Source organism: Marmota marmota, unplaced genomic scaffold (assembly GCF_001458135.2).
Source record: "Marmota marmota marmota unplaced genomic scaffold, marMar, whole genome shotgun sequence".
Lineage (NCBI taxonomy): Eukaryota > Metazoa > Chordata > Mammalia > Rodentia > Sciuridae > Marmota > Marmota marmota.
Genome location: NW_026000082.1, coordinates 19,444,591 through 19,466,424, shown reverse-complemented (window position 1 = coordinate 19,466,424; position 21,834 = coordinate 19,444,591). Strand labels below are relative to the sequence as shown.

The 21,834-nt window shown below is 38.0% G+C and overlaps 1 protein-coding gene across 2 annotated transcripts; it reads left to right on the top strand.

The window, feature by feature from the left end:
* Nucleotides 1–14,950: 14,950 nt before the first annotated feature.
* Nucleotides 14,951–20,768, top strand: Tmem69 (transmembrane protein 69). 2 transcript variants are annotated; one of them, XM_015485071.2, is made up of 4 exons: nucleotides 14,951–15,515; nucleotides 16,872–16,955; nucleotides 18,220–18,357; nucleotides 19,695–20,768. In XM_015485071.2, the coding sequence occupies exons 3-4, from the start codon at nucleotides 18,316–18,318 to the stop codon at nucleotides 20,388–20,390; spliced, it is 738 nt and encodes a 245-aa protein (XP_015340557.1). In that variant the 5' UTR covers nucleotides 14,951–15,515; nucleotides 16,872–16,955; nucleotides 18,220–18,315; the 3' UTR covers nucleotides 20,391–20,768. The 2 variants fall into 2 exon arrangements, with proteins under 2 accessions (XP_015340557.1, XP_015340558.1); XM_015485072.2 differs by having other exon boundaries at nucleotides 15,358–15,515; nucleotides 18,223–18,357.
* The last annotated feature ends 1,066 nt before the right edge of the window (nucleotides 20,769–21,834 follow it).

Sequence of the window (21,834 nt, the reverse complement as noted above, 5' to 3'; positions counted from 1 at the left end):
AAAAGGTCCTGGGGTTCAATCCCCAGCACCCGCCCTCCAACACACACACACACAAAAAAAAAAAGGAGCCAGGGATGCAGCTCAGTGCTAAAGTGTCCCTGGGGTTCAATCTCCAGCACCAAAAACAAAAACAAAAAACAAGAAGAATAAGCCTAGTCTCCTTAATTCTCTATGTAGAAGATATCTCCCTCTCTGAAATCCTAAAAGTACTATAATTATGCCTTCTAGGGCATAAACTCTTGCTCCTTCCAGGGCATTATAAATGTTTATTTAAGCTACAAGTAAGCCAAAAACTTCTAAGAATTCTTCCCTGACCTTCTTTGAAATGCACACAGCCTGTTAACTACTGTGGTACTTTATATATGTCTACCAACAGATGAATAGATCTCTCTCTCACACACACCCCCATATAAACATACAATAGACTAACTATAAAAATAAAGTACTGATTCATGCTACAACATGAAACCTGAAAACATTATTCAGAGTAAAAGAAGCCATACACAAAATGCTATATACGATTTCATTTGTATAAAATATTTAATCAATAAACTAGAGACAGAAAACAGATCAGTGGTTACCAGGAGCTGGGGGGCGGGGGAGAGGGTACAGGGGCTTAATACTTAAGAGGTTTCACTTTGGGGTAATAAAAAAGTTCTGGAACTAGACAGTGATGTCATACAACACTGAATGTACTTCATGCTCTACACTTTTCAAAATGGTTATAATGGTTAGCCTTATATGTATTTTTTTCATAATTAAAAAAAATGTTATTACTAGAGATTAAACTCAGAATGCTCTTCACTGAGTCACATTCCCAGTCCACTAAATGTTTTTAATAAGATAGTTATCATTAAATAGAATTGATATTTTTCAATATTTTCTTTTCGTTGTAGCTGTACACAATACCTTTATTTATTTGTTTTTATGTGGTGCTGAGGATCAAACCCAGGGCCTCCCACATGCTAGGCAAACTCTACTACTGAGCCACAGCCCCAGCCCAGAATCAATATTTTAAAATATAAACAATGTAATACATCATCCATTCTTTTTAGGTTTCATATAAGTGCTTTTGATCCCTCCCTATGATGTGCATATAGAATCACTTGTACCTAAATATTTGATCTAGATATTTGTCAGCAAACAAAAGATTTACACTTAAGTTGCATTTTTTTTTTTTTGTGGTACCAGAGATTAAATCCAGGGGAGCTTAACCACTGAGTTACATTCCCATCCCTTTTTAAATATTTTATTTAGAAACAGAGTCTCAATAAGTTGTTTAGGGCCTCAGTAAATTGATGAGGCTGGCTTTGAACTCCCAATCCTCCAGCCTCAGCCTCTCAAGCTGCTGGGATTATAGGTGTGTGTCACCGTACCTCGGCCACTAAAATGCATCTTTTTTTTTCTCTCTTTTAATATTTATTTTTTTAGTTGTAGTTGGACATAATACCTTTACCATTCATTTATAAAATGCACTCTTAAAAAAAAAAAAACACAGAATTACAAATGTTTCTGAAAGGCAATCCAGGATGCAATGTGCTGTCCTTGAAACAAACAAATGGAAAAACAAAACAAAACAAAAAAACCTTTAATTTTTCCGTGTAGATAAGCCATTGTCAAAAGCATAATTTTAAGTAGATCTTAAATCATAAAATAAAATTTCTATTCTATATATGCTATATAAAACAATTGAGAAGTGTTGTCTGTAATGCTAGTGCACTATGGCTGGAATATAGGGATTTTCCTTTTAATATTCTATAGGAAAATAAAAAATATGCAATGTCTGACTTTTAATCGGGCTTGTTTAACTTTGGCTCCACAAAAAGTGCTTTTAAGTACAAGACTAATAGATACAATTTGGTCATTTGATAAGATTTCTTTGATACAGGCTTTTGGGTATGCCCCACGAAATCGACAAAGTTAATAATAAATCATTTCATCAATCACATAGTGTACAATCTGTATATCCCACAGAATTGAAAAAAGGATATTATCTAGTTCTCAACTAAGAGATTATCAAATAATTTTCACAATGGTTCATGATGTATTTGTCAATAAAAGGATTCAAAGAATTGCATGGCACATGAAAAGAGTAAAAAAAACAGTAAAATAAAAAGATAGCCCATGAAGAAGGGGGAAGATATGTCTAATAGATCATCAAAGATAAAAAAATTAATAATATTAAAACACATTAATAAAAGTTTCTTTCTTTCTTTCTCTCTCTCTCTTTCTTTTTTTTTTTTAGAGAGAGAGAGAAATTTTTTAATATTTATTTTTTAGTTTTTCAGCGGACACAACATCTTTATATTTTCGTATGAGGTGCTGAGTGGTGCACATGCCAGGCCAGCCAGGCCAGCCAAGCCAGCAAGCTACCGCTTGAGCCACATCCCCAACCCCTTGTATTTCTTTTTATTTGCAAAATATCTATTGTTACCTTTTACCATTCTTCTGTTGTTGATCTTTCTTTCTTATCTGACATAATACAATACATATTGATTCTTTGATTATCTGTTAGAAGCATCTTTACCCTTCTTCATGGGCTTTTATTTTTTACTGTATCTTTTGATGAACAAAAGTTCTTAGTCAAAGCTGTACATACCCCTTATGATTTACATTTCTGTGCTTTAAAGTCAAAGCATTTACCTATATAGCCTCATTGTCCTCTTGATTTTATAGTTTTGCTTTTCACATTTAAGAGTTAAAACACTTGGAACTGATTCGTATATAGTTTGAAATCTGTGTGAAATTTCATTTCTTTTTCAGTGTCAGAGATTGAACCCAGGGGCACTTAACCCTGATCCACAAATCCCCAGGGCTTTTTACTTTGAGACAGGGTCTCACTAAGTTGCTTACGACCATGCTAAGTTGTGGAGGTTGGCTTTGAAAGTTTCAATCCTCCTGCCTAAGCCTCCTGAGCTGTTAGGATGACACGTGTACACCACCATGCCCTCATGGCATTCTTTCTCTATTTACAAAGCCAGCTCCATCATAAATTATTTCTACATATGTATGGGTCTAATTTTCAGGTTTCTGCTTCATTGATCTTTTAATAGTTCCTCCACTACTACCATGTGTCTTATCTACCTTGGCTTTATAATTAATACCTTGTTATAGAGATATTTCCCATTAATATACCTTTATTAAAGGCCTCAGCTATTGGATTTCTCATAAATTTTAAAATATTAATATCAAGTTTAAGAGGGGAAAATTTGTTAAGACATTTCTTAGAACAGTAATGAATCTAGATCAATATGAGAGAATAAATAATAATAAATAACAACAAATCCTCCAAAGTATATGCATAGGGTAAGTCTTTTATATAATCTCTTTACCATCTTATATAAAATTTCCCCATAAAGATCTTGCATACCTTTAAAAATGATTTATTCTTACCTTCTTGTTTTAAAAAAGGCCTATGTATTATTATTATTTTTTTAACCTGTTTTAACTCAAAAATTTTTTTTCCCTGAGGTACTAGGGATTGAACCTAGGATTTGCACTCTCCATTCAACTACTACTCCCCTGATGCAAAAATGACTCTTTACGGGCTGGGCTATAGTTCAGTTGGTAGAGTGCTTGCCTTGCTTGCACAAGGCCCTGGATTCAATCCCCAGCATCACCAAAAAAAAAAAAAAAAAAAAAAAGATTCTTTATTTGACTGTTGATGAAGATATGGTACAAACAAGGAATTCTCACACATTGTCAAAAACATAACTTTAAGTATATCTTCAATCATAAAATTTCCATTCTACATATGCTATATAAAACAATTGAGAAGTGTTGTCTGTAATGCTAGTGCACTATGGCTGGAATATAGGGATTTTCCTTTTAATATTCTATAGGAAAATACAAAATATGCAATGTTTGACTTTTAATCATGCTTGTTTAATTTTGGCTCCTAGTGGAAGTTTTAAATGGTACATGACCACTGGAAAACAGTTTGGCAAAAAAAAAAAAAAAAAAAAAAAGCTGAAGTTGTGAAACTTCTGTGACCAACTGTTTTAGTCTATTTTGTTCTACAATACAACAAAGTACCTGAATCTGGGTAAGTTATAAAGAACAGAGACTATTTGTCACAGTTCTGGAGAAATCTTAGAAGTTTGAAAGACTGACATCTGGAGAGAACTTGCTGCAGTGTCCCATGGTAAAAAGAAAAGAACATGGAAGAGAGGGAGAGGAAAAAGAGGCTTGAACTTATCAAAACAACTAATGTACTCCAAACATAAGAGCACTAATCCATTCATAAGGACAAAAGCCCTCATGACCTAGCCTCTTAAAGGTCCCACCTCTCAACACTGCTGCCTTGGGAATTAATTTTCAACAATTTCAAACTTTGGGGGACACATTTAAACAATAGCACTCACCAATCCTAATCATAAGATTACAAGAAGTATTGATGCATACTACAACATAGATGAACCTTGAAAATATTAGGTTACATGAAAGAAGCCAGATGCAAAGACCACAAAGTATATGCTTCTGGACAGATGAAATACAATACAGTACAAAGAGACAAAAGAAAGTTGCCTAGGGCTGGAGAAAAATGGGAGGTAACTGCTAATAGCTATGAGATTTCTTTCTGGGACAATAAAAGTGTTAAATTAGTGGTAATCATTGCACAATTTTGTAAATATCCTAGAAACCATGAAATTGTACACTTTAGATGGGTGTGTTTAAAAAAATTTGTAGTTGTAGATAGACAGTATGCCTTTCTTTTATTTATTTCATTTTTATGTGATGCTAAGAATTGAACCTAGTGCCTCACACATACATGCTAAGCAATTGTCACTGAGCTACAGCCAGCCTTGGGGGTGTTTTGTTACATAAACCACAACTCTATATAATTTATAAATATTTATATAAATTATATTGTCACATAGAACTGCCCCCAATCACACCAATGACAAGTGATTGGGAACTGTTTTAGTGCCAATGTAACATAACACAAATTAAGATATTTGCTGCAAGGGAGAAAGACTGTTTAATATGTAGATCAGACTACCATCACCTTAACCAAGAATCAATCCTAGCATTACTAAAGTTGGTCAACCAGGTATTATGTTTTATTATATGAGTAAAAAGAGGCATGGTATATTCTAGCCAAAAATGTTCATAACTACATCAAGCTTTTTAACTGTCAACTTTAATCCCCCACCGCGCCACCCCCGCCTACTAGGGACTGAATCTAGGTATACTCTACCACTGAGCTACATCTTTACCCTTTTTTAACTTTTTATTTTGAAGCAAATCTCAATAAACTGCCAAGACTGAATCTGTCAATCCTCTTGTGTTAGCCTCCGAAGTGGCTGGGTCTACAGGCATGTGCCACCATACCCTGATAACCTGTAAACTACACAGGAATGTACAAGGAACAACCACAAAACCATTCTTGGAACAACTGGCCCAGAGAAAGTCAGTGTTAGTGAAAAATAAGGATTATGATAAATTAAAGAGACATAAGGAAATTAAAACATTTATTTACATGGAAAGTGGGCATAACTTTCTATAATAACAAGCTGATCTCATTAGTAAAATAGAAATAGAAACCTACACTGTGCTTAGAAAATGATCTGGAAAAAATGCAAAGTGTAGTAATTTCTGGTAATGGGAATATTAGTGTTCACCTTTGCATATTTATACATTCTAACATCACATACTACATATATGCTGATTGCAATACAAAATAATAAAGTAGGAGCTTTATTAATATTGATGCTCAAGCCTACTTCAAATTTTAAAAGGTTGAGAACTATTGCTTTAAGAATTGGGGTCAGGGATGGGGTTGTAGCTCAGTGGTAGAGCACTGCCTAGCACATGTGAGACACTGGGTGATCCTCAGCACTACACAAAATAAATAAAATAAAGTTACTGCATCTGTCTACAACTAAAAAAAGAATTGGGATGAGACAGGAACAGTGGCACTTTCCTATTAATTCCAGCCACTTGAGAGGCTGAAGCAGGAACATCCCGAGTTTGAGCTCAGTCTTGACAATTCAATGAGACCCTGTTACCATAAGATAAATAAAATGGGTTCAGTTTTAGTTCATGGTAGAGAGCCCCTGGATTCAATCCTTAGTAACACACACATACACACATGCAAATTGGGGATGGACAAAAGAAAATTTATTATCTTTTCAGGAACAGCAAAATCAGAGAGAAACAAATGAAAGGAGGCTTAAAAGATTGCCAGCTAATTGCAGTATGTGGGACCTGGATCCTAACTCAAAAAGTCAACAACCAGATTCCTTGGTTGAAAATAAACCATATTTAGGTAGCCTAACAAGAAAAGGAATTTATCAAAACACCCACTGAGATTCAAAGAATGAATGAGAGGTTCCTTGACTTGGCAAATATGCAAAAATCCAAGGGAAGTAAAGCACTCAAAACTAATGCCGAAGCCACAACACAGGAAGAGCCTGCTCAGGAAACTGGCCCAGCTAGCACTGCCACCATCAACTGGAATGAATCCCAAACTGTCATTCCTTTGCATCTTACTCCAGAAGCACATCCCCAGTGAAGTGCATTCAACTGGTACAGCTTGGGTCACACAATCCAACTTTAGCTATCAAGGGTTCTATATATTATGTACATGTGTGTACACAGTTTTTCCAGCTCCTCTCCCACAAACACTCACAAAAAGGAAATAAAGGAAGGGGGTTAAAATGATAAAACAAAAGACGCAACAGAGATAATTTTTTTTTTTAAATTTTAATATTTATTTTTAGTTTTTCGGTGGACACAACATCTTTGTTTGTATGTGGTGCTGAGGATCGAACCCGGGCTGCACGCATGCCAGGCGAGCGCGCTACCGCTTGAGCCACATCCCCAGCCCCCAACAGAGATAATTTTAAAGCCCTATTAGTACACAGGAATTCTGCCCATCTTGCCATTAATAATAAACTTTAATCATTATGCCTTCTTATGCTTTACTGTACCAAGCAAGAATCATTTCCTGAAAAGTAATTCCAGAAGGTAGTAAATAGTAATATTTATGCCTTCTCCAGGTAATCTAATTTCTGATATTCTGTAATTCAAAGGTCACAAGCACACACGCTGCCACCAAACCTAAAAACTCATTATCTCACCACATTAAAAAAAAAAGTGGGGGGAGGCTAGGCATGCTAAAATAAGACCAAGATAAGGTTAATTCTATCACAGCCCAGGCTATTAAACACAAAACAGAAGCATATTTATCACCTGATGCAATCTGACACATTAAATTCTGGATATAAGATTCAGAAAACTAAACAAATTACATTTACACAAAATTCTGAAAACGTAGGCTTTGTTTGCTTTGCAGTACTGAAGACTGAACCCAGTGGAACTCTCACATTCCCACCCCTTTTTATTCTGAGATAGGTCTAAGTTGCTGAGAGGTCTTGAACTTCTGATCCTCTTGCTCAGCCTCCTACATGGCTGGGATTATAGCACATGTCACTGTACCTGGCTAATTATGAAGTTTTTAAAACTAGCAAAAACGTTTTGATGGCATTTGCTCTGAAGTCACGACATCAAGCACACTACAAACAAGTGTTTCAGTAAAGATAATTTTTATCAAATAGTTTCAACTGCACTGATCCTGAAAGGGGTGTTTTGTATGAATACAACTAAATAGTGACTAAATAGTGATAACTAAATGGTGACATTTACAAAACCACACAGTTTTCATAACTGATTTAACAGGAGTGACTACTATGGACTTGGGAGGCTGGGGCAGGAGGATCACAAGTTCAAGGTCAGCCTCAGCAACTTAGCAGGGTCCTGAGTAACTCAGCAAAATCCAGTCCCAAAATAAAAAAAGGGATGGAAAGGTAGCTCAGTGGTAAAGTGCCCCAGGGTTCTTTTGGGAGGGGGGGCTGGGTTTAATTCCCTGTGTGTATGTGTGTGGGGGGGTATTTCCTCCCCTAAGGTTTTATCCTCTAGCTATTAGCAGTTTACCATCTGGGAGTACTATACCACTGAGCTATATCTCCAGTCCTTTGTATTTCTTATTTTGAGACAGTATCTAGCTAAATTGCCCAGGATGGCCTGGAACTTTGGGATTCTCCTTCCTCAACTTCCTGAGTTGCAGGGATTACAGACATGCAGCACTACACCAGGCTCAAAAAATCCAATTTAAGAGAAATTTTTAGACCAAATTGGTTGAGAAAACTGATTGGTAGCCAAAACCAGTAAATAAAGCCACGGTGAACCCACTATATTTTGGCTCAATTTTATAATATACAACTAGGAAAAGAAAAAGAAAAAAAAAAAAGGCAGGAAACAAACTAGCTGGAAAAGTTAATACTGAATTGGGCAGCAAAGCAAAAGCAAACCAAACACTCCACTTTACACAGCATGTCCGAGGGCAAATGACCAATACAATTACTCTATGCTGTTCAATAGTACAACTGCAGGGAAATTATATAGATGAGAACCACTGAATAAACTAGGGAAAAAAAATTCACAGAATCATCTACACTCCTCCCCAACCCCACATCAAATTGCAATCTAAGTCTCTGTATCAACTACCAATTTACAGAGAATCAGGAAAATCTAGAATATGAGAAACTTTGCAAAACAAACGACCTGGTTTCTTTTTAACAAAATGCAAGGGAAAAAATGAAGGGGAAACTAATGAAAAGAGGCTCAAAGGATGTTAGCCAATTGCAGTTATGTGGGAACCTGGATCCTGAATCAAATTAGAAAAGTCAACTGAAAAGTAACATCTAATAAGGGAAACTACTCTGTGTGCCAAGATATCACTAAATTTCATTAGAATGGTATGTAAGAGATTCATTAATGTCAATATCATCAAACAAATCACAAAGTGATTATTATGAGACAACCTTTTAAGAACTCTACAAATATTATTTATTTATCACAACAACCCTAGAATAAGGTACTATTATCCCTACTTAACAGATGAAATATGCATAGAATTTCATCTGAGTAACTCTCCTAAGGTCACAAGGTGTACATGGTGAAGCTGACATTTAAATCCAGGTTGTTTCTCTACAAAGCTGGTGCCTTTTACTACCATATTATCCCATCTCCCTATATAATGTGGTGAAAACTGTCCTTTTGAATCACAGAGAAAACTGCCTGAATCCTCATTTCCTACCATGTTACCAGATTAATTACCTTCTGGAAAACTGTATACAAATCTGGAGAAGCATTAATATAATCTATTTTAAACAAGTGTTGAAAGGAAACGAGATTATATACTGGAATTATTTTACAGCATCTAACATGATACCCACAATAAATGATTCCCACTGCTCTTCCTACCATACCAAAGTAATTAATAAAGTGCATGAAAAGTGGAATAGCTGTAATATTTGTGTGCATGTATGGTGCTGGGATTGAACCCAAGAGGTCCTGAACGCTAAAGCAGTGCTCTACCCCCAAGCCAGCAGTTTTAATTAATCAACTGAAAAGCCCCAAACCAACTTTTCTGTATACTTATAAACTTCAAGGACAGCAATTACTCAGAAGTTTTTATATACTAAAATTTAAACCTACAAGAAGCCAAAAAAGGGTTTGCAAGCTAAATTTAAAATAGACACTTTTTTGGTACTGAGGACTGAAAAAAAAACAGGGATACTTTACCACTGAGCTACATCCCCAGTGGTTTTTTTTTTTTTTTTTTTTTTTTTTTTTTTTTTGAGAGAGAGGGTCTTGCTAAGTTCCTGAGAGCCTTGCTAAATTTCTGCTCCAAGCCTTGAACTTATGTTCCTTATATTTCAGCCTTCCCAGCCATTGGGTTACAGGTGTGCAACACCATGCCTGGCAAGATACAATCTTAAATGAGTTTTCTGGAGAAAAAAATTTTTACTCCACTAATAAAACTACTGTCCAATTTTTTTTTTTTTTTTTGAGGGGGGAGGTACTGGGGTTTGAACCCATGGGCAATATACCATTGAGGTACATTGAGGTACATCCCTAATCCTTTTTATTTTGAGATAGGGTCTCACTAAGTTGCTGAGGTGGGTCTCAAACTTGCAATCCTCCTGTCTCAGCCTCCTGAGTAGTTGGAATTGTAGGGCTGTGTCACTGTGGCCAACTGTCCAACTTTCTTCATAGTGGTAATTCTCTAGAGAATTATACATTAACATGAGGCAATGCGCACTTAATGAGAATATTAAAATTATTTCTGTAAGAAAAGACGGGGGCTGGGGTTGTTGCTCAGTGGCAGAGTGCTTGCCTTGCACATGTGAAGCACTGGGTTCAATCCTCAGCATCACATAAAAATGAATAAGTGAAATAAAGATATTGCATCCATCTATAACTAAAAAATATATTAAAAAAAAACAAAAACGAAAGAAAAGACAGGTAGGTAGACTGAGCATGTGCCTAAAATGTGCAAGGCCCTAGGTTTGATTCCCAGAAACACAAAAAAGAAAGACCAAAAGCTATGTTGTTATCCTGCAAGTATTTTTATGCTTAATACGTAATGCTGTAAAATTCTTTGGTGTCAGAAATGTTTTATGAAATCATCCAAATATTCCCAGCTCCTAGTACACCAAAACTATCATGATAGTACAGCTTCCAGTGTTTCTTAAAAGAATAATTGATCTCTTTTGCTGAAAAGTGAAATATGCCCAATAGAGCAATTAAAGGCTGATTATTTACTTTAGTAAAGGAAACAACTAACAGACATCTTTAAATACTTCCCTAGTATATTTGAAATTGCCTATAAAGATTTAATTTACATTATATTAGGTATATATTGCTTATTAGTTAAGGGATACCTATGGACAAAAGAAGTTCAATTCCTCTTAATTTATTTTTTTAAGTTTAAATACTGGCAATTTTGTTTGGAGCAGACTTTAGTGGGAAATAAAAATTACTGATTCAGAAATAACTCGAGGCATAAGGTCTCCAACAGCATAACCACATACTAAATTACAGACACAACCAACTATAGCAACTTCTGAGACAGCAAGCATGTTATCTGTACATTACCTAGATTCCAACAGACCCTCATCTGTCTGAAATGACACAAACCAAAATTTGCCTTTTTTATGAACTACTTTTTAATTTGGGATTCCTTAAAAGGTTTTGTTTTGCTTCTCATTTTTCCAAGTCTTACTTTCATGTATAAAGGCAGCAGTCATAGGGTCAAGCACAATAACTTAGAGGTTTCTGGACTGGCAACTGTAGCTCAGAGGTAGATGGCACTGTCCTGGGTTTGATACCCAGCACCAAAAAAGGAGAAACAGAAGGAAAAAACAAAAAAACAAACAACAACAACAAAACCCCCCACATTTCTTAGACTCAAATACTGTCTTCTACCTACTAGCTGAATTAATCTCTGTCTCATTCTTCTCAACTCTAAAATGGGAGAATAAAACAGTATTGCCAGGTGTGGTAGCTACCCTGCCTGTAATCTCAGTGGCTCAGGATCCTCAAAACTTCAAAGCCAGCCTCATCAAAATTGAGGTGCTAAGCAACTCTGTGAGACCCTGTCTCTAAATAAAATACAAAATAGGGCTGGGGATATGGCTCAGTGGTCAAGTGCCCCCGAGTTCAATCCTCAGTTCCAACAACAACAACAACTACACACACAAAAACAGTATCTAAGAATTCTGAGCAACAGGCAGTCCCTGGTACATTAGACTAAAACCATAAAACCAAGATATACAATCTACTGAAATATGATTCAGAGGGCTGGGGCTGTAGCTCAGTGGCAGAACACTTGCCCAGCATGTGTGAGGCACTGGGTTCGATCCTCAGCACCACATAAAAATAAATAGATAAAATAAAGTCATGCGTCCATCAACAACTATTAAAAAAAAAGTACTCCCACATTTCTCATTATTCCATATATATTAAAATGGTTAAATGTGCTTTCCTCAGCTAAGGTTTTAAAACAGCCACTGGTAAGAAAACTGTTGAATTCATTCAAAATAATGGCTTCCCATCTCCCCAAGTTAAAAGCTCTGAAAACAAACTATCCGGAATGAACTGAAAGAATGTTTTTTTATCAACATGTACAGTTTTGGGTACCCTGTAAAGTTTCACCCAAGTACAGTAAACAACAATGTCAAAACACAAAGCAAATAGTCATTTTTATAAAGAACTTGAAATGATTTTGTTGTAAAACCACCAAGGTAAGTACAGAAAAATTCCTAGGGGAATTGACAAAATAAGTTTATGTGTTTGAAAGAATGTAGAAAGACATATGCTAAGGAAGAGAACTATTTGTTTTACTACTAACTTCGACGATTTTTTTCACAATAGCATTTTAACTATTTTATCTTTTAAAGGGAAACCTGAAACTCAAGTTCCTTTCCAAATACTGAAATTTACTGTTTCTGGTTTCCAATCTATGAAGTTTTGTTTGCAGTTAAAACTTCTGAATCTATTTTTTGTTGGTTTTTAAGAAGTAAACAAAATGACAGTCTTTGTTTAAAAAGGCACAACAATCAGGTGCCACATAACTAAACTGCTTTCATTTGCTGAATTCTCACACCATTGTAAATGTCCCTAGTTTAACAGCACCCGATTTCCTTTCAAGTACAGATATAAAAAATCTTAGAAAAGATAATCCAAAATATCACTCATTACATTTTTGGATGTTAACTTATAGAGTAAAGAAAAGTACGTTCTGTTATTAAACTAAAACACAAACCACCATTAACTCTGTGTCTTCCTGGTAAGCAATATATTAATATCAAAGTTAAAAGCAACAATTTCAATAAATAACAAGCCAACCTCAGAGCACAACGATGGCAGATAAAACTGACACCACAGCACAATTTGAGCTATAAGCAACTACCAAAATCAAAAAACAAAAACCGCACCCATTCTTAAGTAAACTTTTGGAGTAAGCAAACTTTCAGAACCCTACCTTTGTTTCCACCTAACAAAAGTCTTCAATACACCAATAACAAAAAATAAAAACAACTAAATGAACAAAAGATCCAGTTAATGTTTTATAGCGAAAAACTATTAAAAATGTTACGACATGTTAACGAATTTAAGTTATCCAAGAACAAGGTACTTCCCCTAGCTACAGCCATTTTAGATTCAGCCTTTCTTTTGGATACCACGAATTGGGGAATAGAGTTAAAACGGGGGGAAATACTGGCTGGAAGATTTCAAGATCACCAGCTTTCTCTCCCCTGGAGAGGAGGCCTGGTTGACATTGGTAAAGACAATCTAAATGAAAACACCCTGCTCCCAACGGAAAACCGGGACAGCGGACGTGAAAGTTCCTCTTTTTCCCCTCAGCTATCCCACATCTGATTTACACGACTTTTTCCTCCTAGGTTTTCCTAATAAAAGCCTTTGGTTCTCATTCTAAGGGAAGAAAAAGAAACATGTAAACCGAGCCACTTCACCACCTTGCAGCCGTAACGCCTCGAGAGGAAGAAGCCAGAGAGCCGCAGGTGAGCGTTCCGACCCAAGACTAAAGTGAAGTAGGCGCGCTCTGGCGGCGACGCTCGTGTGCAAAGCTCCACGCGCGCGGGGGAGGGGGTGCCCCGTCCGAACTACACGACCCGTGGGTTCCGCTCACCCATCCCACGGCGGACCTGTGCTCAACCACCTGTGTAAAACCTTCCTCCAACTAGTTTTACGGTTGGTGAGGCACCGGGCGGAGCCCCGCGCTGAGCCAAGGCGCCAGGGTCCCCTACCGCTCCGTAGTCCGGAACTCCCACTCACCAAGCAGCGGCGGGGCTACAGCCAAGGACAACACGCGGCGTCTAAGGACGCGTCCCCAGTTTCTTGGCCCGGCAAAGGTGACTAGCCCACAACCATAACAAAGCTCTTCCAAAATGGCTGCCCGGCCCACAAGGCCCAGGAGGGGCAGAGTGGGTGGAGGAGGAGCGACGAACCAGCCGGCCTTCTCCCACCCCCGACCCCGCCTCATACACGCCCACCCGCAAGAGCGCATGCGCACAGGCTCTGCTCCGGTGACACTGCTGGGGACAGCCGCGTTTCAGACTGTCAACGTTCGGCCGAGGGAATGGCGGTTATTCCCTGCCCCGCCCCCAGCTCCCTTTGGCGTGGCTCAAGGTGGTGCACGGTCGCTCTTGCCCTAATGCAGAGTAGAATCCCTTGCCTTTCCTTGTGCTGAACGGCAGAGACCAGCTGAGTTTAGTAGTTTTCCTTCATATCCTCCAGGCCAAACTCTCGGGCCTGGGCGCGTGTGAATGAGTGGGTGGAAATGTATTTGGGTACCCGGTCTTCCCCGCCCATTCTTTCTTCAGCCTCCCACACCCCGCCTCTGGGCTACCTGGCATCGCCGAACTACTTCAACCAAAACTAGCAAATCGGTATCGGAAGGATCAGTGTTTCCCGACCCCTGCCCACCTTCCGCTCCTTCACACGTGCGCGTCCTTGAGACTCCAGCCCCCAGCGGGCCTCAGGGCTCTGCTCCACTGGCCTGCGAGGGTCGGCGCGGCGCGTTACCCGCCGGGAGCCGTAGTTCCTGGGCACCGCAGGCGTCGCGCCCCCGCCCCAACGTAGGGCGGGTTTCTCACCGGGCCTGCGCCTTTCGTAAGGCGAGAAGCTGTTTCTCTTACCCGACGTCTCATTGGGTATCGCAGGACCGGAAGGGGCGGCGCTACTATGCCAGAGAAGGAAATAAAGTGAAAGCCCAAAGACTTTAAAGAGTTGTTATTATGTAGAGTTTACTGAGGTCCTATTCTGCAGCCGTATCGGAATGATGGTAACCAGAAAAGTAGACAAGCTGAATCCGGAGGAATGGGGGGAAGTGCCCGGCGTGGGCACCTAGACAAATGAGCTCTTCAAATTGTCTTCGGCTTTATCCTTAAAGACGGAAAGACGCTCAGATTACCTGGTATAATTTCCTTTGACAGACTGATAAGAGACCCAAAGAAGAGAAGGGACTTGCCCAAGGTCACAGAAACAAGAAATAAATTCAAGCCGTGGGTGGCAGAAGGAATCATCCCCCAAACCCAAGGTTCTTAACGCTAACCTTGCTTCATAGAAGTGAAGATCCTGCTTCTTTGTGCTCTTTATTCATTAAAAAAAGTTTGTAGGTCCTAGGAAAGAGAATGAAGTAAAAACATTCCCTTCCCAACAGTAGTAAAGAACAATAACACGGAGTAAGATGTGTCCGGTCAACCCAACTCCGTTGTTTTGCAAAGTAAAATGAGTTCTGGAGAGGGCAATTTGGCCAAGTCACACTTGACCTAGTCTCCAAGTCGCCTACTTTCCTCCTTTACCATCACTGAGATTGTTTCAGTTGTTGCACTCTACCTTCCCGAAGCTGCAGGCAGATTCTGTTAGCTTGGAATCCTGGAAGAGAGACCGTTCAGGTACCCTGTTCAACAGTCGACTTCAACTAGAATTGAGATTTTTTTTTTTTTTTTTAGAAGAATGACGTCAAGACGGAAAACCAGGCGTGGGAACGTTTGCGCCAAGTCAGGTTCCCACCCGGACTCATTTTTTCGGGTTCCAGGATGTGAGGAGTATATAACTCCATTTTCCGGAACTGTGCCTTTTCGCGAATCCCTGTCCTTGAAGTTTAGATTGCCTTTTTACTGGCGCGACGCTGGCAAGTAAGTTAAGTATCTGGGCCACAAGGGTGCACGTTCGGAACGCGGTCATCAAGAGATTGGTAGTAATAGAAGAAGCGAGTACTTTTTGCCAAGATTTTCCGAAGATCCTTGCGTCAAAACCCTTCCCCTTTCCTAAAATGTCGGCTTGAGCCTTGCAATTTGCACTCGTTCCATTGAGGAAATGGGAACATTTGAAAGTTTTTATACGAATTGGAACCCGACGTGGTAGCGCACGCTAGCGACTCGGGAGGCTGAGGCAAGAGGATTACAAGATTGAGGCCAACCTCAGCAATTTAGTGAGGCCCTAAGCAACTTAGCAAGCCCCTGTCTCAAATAATAAAAAGGGCTACAGACGTTCAATCCTGGGACACCCCCCCCCAAAAAAAGAGTCTCACCTGAAATGGGTAGATTAGCCCTGGGGTCTTTGTCTTTTATCTCCGTGGTGTCACCGGTTCGTCGTCTTTAGGCTGTCAGTCTTTGCTTTAATACTCATGTGTCACAGTGGTTAGGGAGTCCCTGATGAAGGTAGGGGGAGGGTTGCGATTTTAAATGGTATGATTTGGAAAGCCCTAAGAAATGGATTTTGATCAAAAGTGGAGGTGTGGGATGTCAGGATTTAGGTGTTATCCAAAGTACTTGGAAGCCCACAGATAACTGGCACTTGCTATCCTCCAGCCTCAGCCTCCCCAGTTACCGGGAGTACAGGCCTGTGACTCCAAACCTGGCTAAGTTTTGTTTTTTGAAACATCGAGTTTCTCAAGAATGGGAATATCAGGGGCTGGTATCGAAGTTCGGAGGTAGAGCATTTACCTAGCATGCGTGAGGGATTGGTTTTGATACTTAGCACCACATAAAAAATAAAATAAATGTGTTACGACAAAAACCACATTGTATCATTAAAAAAGAGAGAGAGAACGGGACTGACAGATTTAGATTCACAATTTCACTCATTTCCATTAACTTGGTTGCTTAAGTTAATCAGGTTCTTTACCAGTCCCTCCAGAGTAAGACAAGAATAACTGTTTTATTTTGTTTTTGTATTGGGGATTGAACCTAGAGGTGTTTAACCACTGAGCCACATTCCCAGGCCTTTTTTATGTTTTTAAGAGACAAGGTCTTGCTGAGTTGCTTAGGGCATTGCTAAATTGCTGAGGCTGGGTTTGGACTTGAGATCCTCCTGCCTCAGCCTCCTGAGCCACTGGGATAACAGGTGTAGGCCACCACACCTAGTTTAAGAATAACTGTTAATATTGAGTGCTTGCTTTGTGTTAGGGACAGTTCTCAGCTATTACATTTAACTAAACTTTTACAACCACCTGTGAAGTAGCTGTTACTACTCTTAACTTGTTTTTGTAGTGCCAAGGATTGAACCCAGGGATCCCTGTGCCCTAGACAGTCACTCTGCTTTGGATCTATACTCCCAGGCCCTTTATTTAAAAGGTGAGTGAACTGCACCATAACAATGTTAAGTAACTTATCCACAGCTAGTAAGGGGTGGAGCCAGGGTTCCAACCCAGATTGTTTGACACCAAAGTGTTCACTCTAATAGGTCAGTCTGTCTCAGTATCCAGTTACTAAGGTTATTGTGAGCAGTAAAGTTAATGCATATAAAACATGTAGTTTTGGTGCCTGGCTCATAACTAAATTGTATTTGTTGCTGCTGTGATTATTTTGAGCTGTAAACTCTTAAGCTCCAAAGTAGATAATTAAGGTGGATAGATAATTAAAAGAAACAGAGAGGCTATGGCCTTCAGTTTTAAAGCTGGGACTCAAGGAAAAACTGTGCCCAATATCACACAGCTAGGGAAGTGGTAGAGGCATTTGTAAAATTCAGATCTTCTATGTCTCTGTGCATTACTATTTCTGTTAAACCAAACAGCCAAAGCTAAAAGGACAGTACAGGTGAGAAAAATATATATTTCCTTCATGTGTTACTGATTCTTTGAAAATGTTTGTGATTCTTTTCAAAGGAAATTCTGTTGTATGGAAAAAATTCTCATGAGTTACTACTTTTAAAAATTAATGTGTTAAATGGAGTAGGATGGTACATACATGTAATTCCTGTACTGTGGAGGCTGAGGCTGGAGGGTACAAGTTCAAGGCCAGCCTCAGCAACTTAGCAAGATCCTATCTCAAAAATTAAAGGACTGGAAAATTGTGGTGTATATGTGTATTAAGAATTGTAATGCAAAAAAAGAAAATTAAAGGACTGGGAGGGCTGGGGCTATAGCTCAGGGGCTGAGCACTTGCTTCGCATGTGTGAGACACTAGGTTCGGTCCTTAACACCACATAAAAATAAAATAAAGGCATTCTGTCCATCTACAACTAAAAAAAAAATTTTTTAAAAATTAAAGGACTGGGGGCTGGGATTGTGGCTCAGCAGTAGAGCACTCGCCTAGCATGGGCGGGATCCGGGTTCAATCCTCAGCACCACATAAAAATAAAAACATTGTGTTGTGTTCATCTACACCTAAAAAATAAATGTTTAAAAAAAAAATTAAAGGACTAGGAGTATAGCTCAGTGATAGAGTGCTTACCTACTGTGCAAGGCCCTGGGTCAATCCCCAGCACCACATACACATAAAATAAAAATTAAAAAGGGTTGGGGGATATTAGCATCCACAAGTCCCTGGATTCTACCCCAAGTACTGGGAAAAATGTATAAAATGAGGAAAATTAAATGATATCTTGTTTTATATACAGCAGCATGCTTCTGATGTAAACCCTCCACTTAGATGTAAAAATACAGTAATCAGAACTGCTCGACATCTTCCTGAACAAGACTTAATAGGGGCCAGTATGCTTCACTTCATCCAGAGGTTTTCTCAAGCATCTTCAAAGGTTGGTTTATTCAGCAAATATTAAGCACTGTTTGCCAAGGACTGCTGTGGCTGTGGCAGTACAGTAAAAATGACACAAATTTTTATTTTTATGTATTCAAGTGGGGGAAGGAGAATTGGATAAAATACAAAGTAGAAGAGTAATTCAAGTAGTAAGTATTGTGGAGAACTATATAGTAAGAAAAGGGAATAAGGAATATCAAGAATAGTGTTTCATATAGCAGGGTCAGAAATGAGGGACTGGACCATACAGATAGCTGGAAGAAGAGCATTCCAAATGGAGACAAAAGGGGGAAAAGTTTTGGGATCATTCCTAGCATGTTTGAAGAATCATCAAGATTCTTATATAACTGTTAAAACTTTTAGTTTCATCCAACACTTTTTTAGATTATTGTTCTGCTTAGTTGAAGTCTAGCATCTGCTTACTAAAGCATTGTATAAGAAGAAAAGGTAATTACTCTGGCTATGTACCTTTAAAGGCAGTGAAAATATATGGTCCTAGCTCTTGAGTCTACTAAAACAATGACAGTTAACACATAGTTTTAATTCACTCTGAGAAGAATTATGGAAGTTTGCATAGGATATTCACAGAGGAGCCTAAAGTCAGATTGGAGAGAAATTCAGGAAAGCTTAAAGACAAATTTTAAGAAAAAATGTAAATAGTAGGAGCTAGAACTCTAGGCAGAGACATGTACAAAGGCATAGAGCTATGGAAAGTATGCAGTGTTCATAAAGCTAAATTTGAATGTAGATTTTCTTTCATAAAATAGCCTTCCTACAGTAATCACTTCTTCTTTTGTACTTTATAAATAGAAGAGATAAACAATTAATAGACAGATAGAAGAGACAGTTTAGAAGGGCTAGTGCTAAAGACCTTGTGTTTACCTGCTCTTCATAAAGATATTTCTTCATGGCATAAAATTAGTGGTAGGTCAAAATAGATCACTAGTTCTATTTGCTAGTTTCTTTTGCATGTTGTATAGCAATTTCTGTGTTTCAGTAAGTTTAATAATTCATATATTTTTTATTTTTAATTGACAGGAATTACACATGTTTATGGGATATAGTGTATACTTGTTTAATATACTTGTTTAATACAAACAGGAGGCTGAGGCAGGAGGATTGCAAAAAATAATAACAACAATAACATTACTCTGGCAATGTCATGAGGGAAATCTCTTGTCAGTTCAACCCATCTGTAAAGTTTGATGTGCTAATAGAAAGGGTGATGGTGGTGTTGTGTTTACTTTTTTGTTGTTTCAGATTGGAATTAACTAAAAATCTAGTGGGTTTCATTTTGTTTGTTTTAATTTTGTTTTCTGGTTGTTTTCTTTATAGATGCTTAAGTACCCATTCACAATGAGCGTGGGAACCAGAAGGAGAATAGATATACTTTCTCTGAAATCATCTCTTCATCAGAACTTATTCCTTTTGTTTCCTACATCTTGTGTTTTCCCATCATTTCCAGTATGTATGAGCAAGACACGATGGTATCATACATCCCCATGCAGCTTTAAGAAGAAGCAGAAGCAAGTAGTACTTCCAGCCAGGCCACCGAGCACCATCACTTACCTGCCTGACAGCCCAAAGCCAGCATTATATATAACTTTGGCAGGACTAATCCCTTTCATTGCTCCACCATTGATCATGGTCATGACCAAGACTTATATCCCTGAATTAGCTTTTACTCAGATGGCTTATGGAGCCAGTTTCCTATCTTTTTTGGGAGGAGTAAGATGGGGTTTTGCTCTGCCAGAAGGTAGTCCAGCTAAACCAGACTACCTTAATTTAGCTAATAGTGCAACTCCTATTGTGTTTTCATGGTTTGCCATCCTTTTTTCTGAAGGACTCAGTGAAGCCATAGTCTTAGTAATAATAGGTTTGGGGATAGCATTACATGTTGAACTTTTTCTCTTGCCACATTATCCCAACTGGTTCAAGGCTCTAAGAATAGTTGTCACTTTAGTGGCTTTTTTTTCATTTGTAGTCACATTACTACTTGAAGATATTTATCCAGAGAAAGGACCCAAGTAGAATAAATATAAAACTATTTGATCAAGTAGAATAAATATAAAACTATTTTGTAAAGTTGCATTTTGGCATGACCTTTTATCTCTGTTTGGCTTTTTCCCCTTCACTAGCAGTGGTAGTTCTTTATATGTAGTTTTTCATTTCTGAAAATTATTTCATAGTAATTGCTTGAGAAAGAACAGGAAAATTCCTAACAGGTCTTTGTCATGCCATATTAGGTTGATTGACATTCAGTCTTTCTATGAATGATATGTCATCCACTTAAACATTTCAATGTTTGATCTTTAAAAATATAAAATAAAAAAGCAAGACCCTGGGTTTGATCCTCAGTACCACATAGAAAAATAAGTAAATAAAATAAAGTTTTTTTTTTTAATCCTGTTAGAGCCTTATAATCATTAAAACAAACACATATGCAACTGTAATGCACTAATAAAAATATTTAAAAGAAATTCAATGGCTCCCCATGATATAGAATAATCAAAACCAGGAAATCGGGCACTGGGGATTTTATACATAGGCGTAAACATAAAGTTGAAAAAGGAAAGGAGTGATCTAAAATGTGCTATAATGGTTTCCTATTGAAGGTTGGGGAAGACCCCTGTAAGATACAGGACATGAATTGCCTGTCATTAATGATGAACTGCTTCTGGGCAGGACAGTAGATGTGTGGGTGTCATTTTATTGACTTTGAACTATATGTTTACATTTTCATACATTTCTGGGCAGCCAAATTTCCCAGTTTAAAAAGAAATTGGGGGCTGGTGCTGGGGCTCAGTGGTAGAGCATACGCCTAGCATGTGTGAGGCAGTGGGTTCGATCCTCAGCACCACATAAAGTAAAATAAAGATGGTGTGTCCACCTCTAACTAAAGAAATTTAGAAAAAAAGAAGAAATTCGGAAAAAAGAAACATAACACACACATTCTCCCACTTTACAAAGAAAATATGCATCTGTGAATGCCTGAAAATAGTTGGTTATATGGAGTTTCACTGCAGTTCCTCGTGGGTATTTTATTTTACCTGGTATAACTTAGTTTTATGGGCTTAAAGGATTTGTGGCTCTAGAATCAACAGGGAACAATATCATGAGAGAAAGCTATATGAGAGAAGAAATGGAGACATATAGTATTTATGAGGCTATTTGGCATGATATAAATAGATACAGCTTTACCTCCAACACCAAACAAAAAATAAAATCACTATTACATATAAATGATAAAACTCAAATAGAACCATCTTAATATTCTAATGAACCAGCCTATCTAGTTCTACGTCTATTAATTCATAGAGAAGCTTAAAAAAAAAAAAAAAGCAAAAGCAATCACTTGGATTTTAACTTGAAAACCTAGTCTCTAGAATTTCTAGTTTCACAAAAAATTTAGGTGGTATTAAGTACAAATCAATAAATCATATCACTTGGAGTGTGCTGTCTTTGTATAATATAA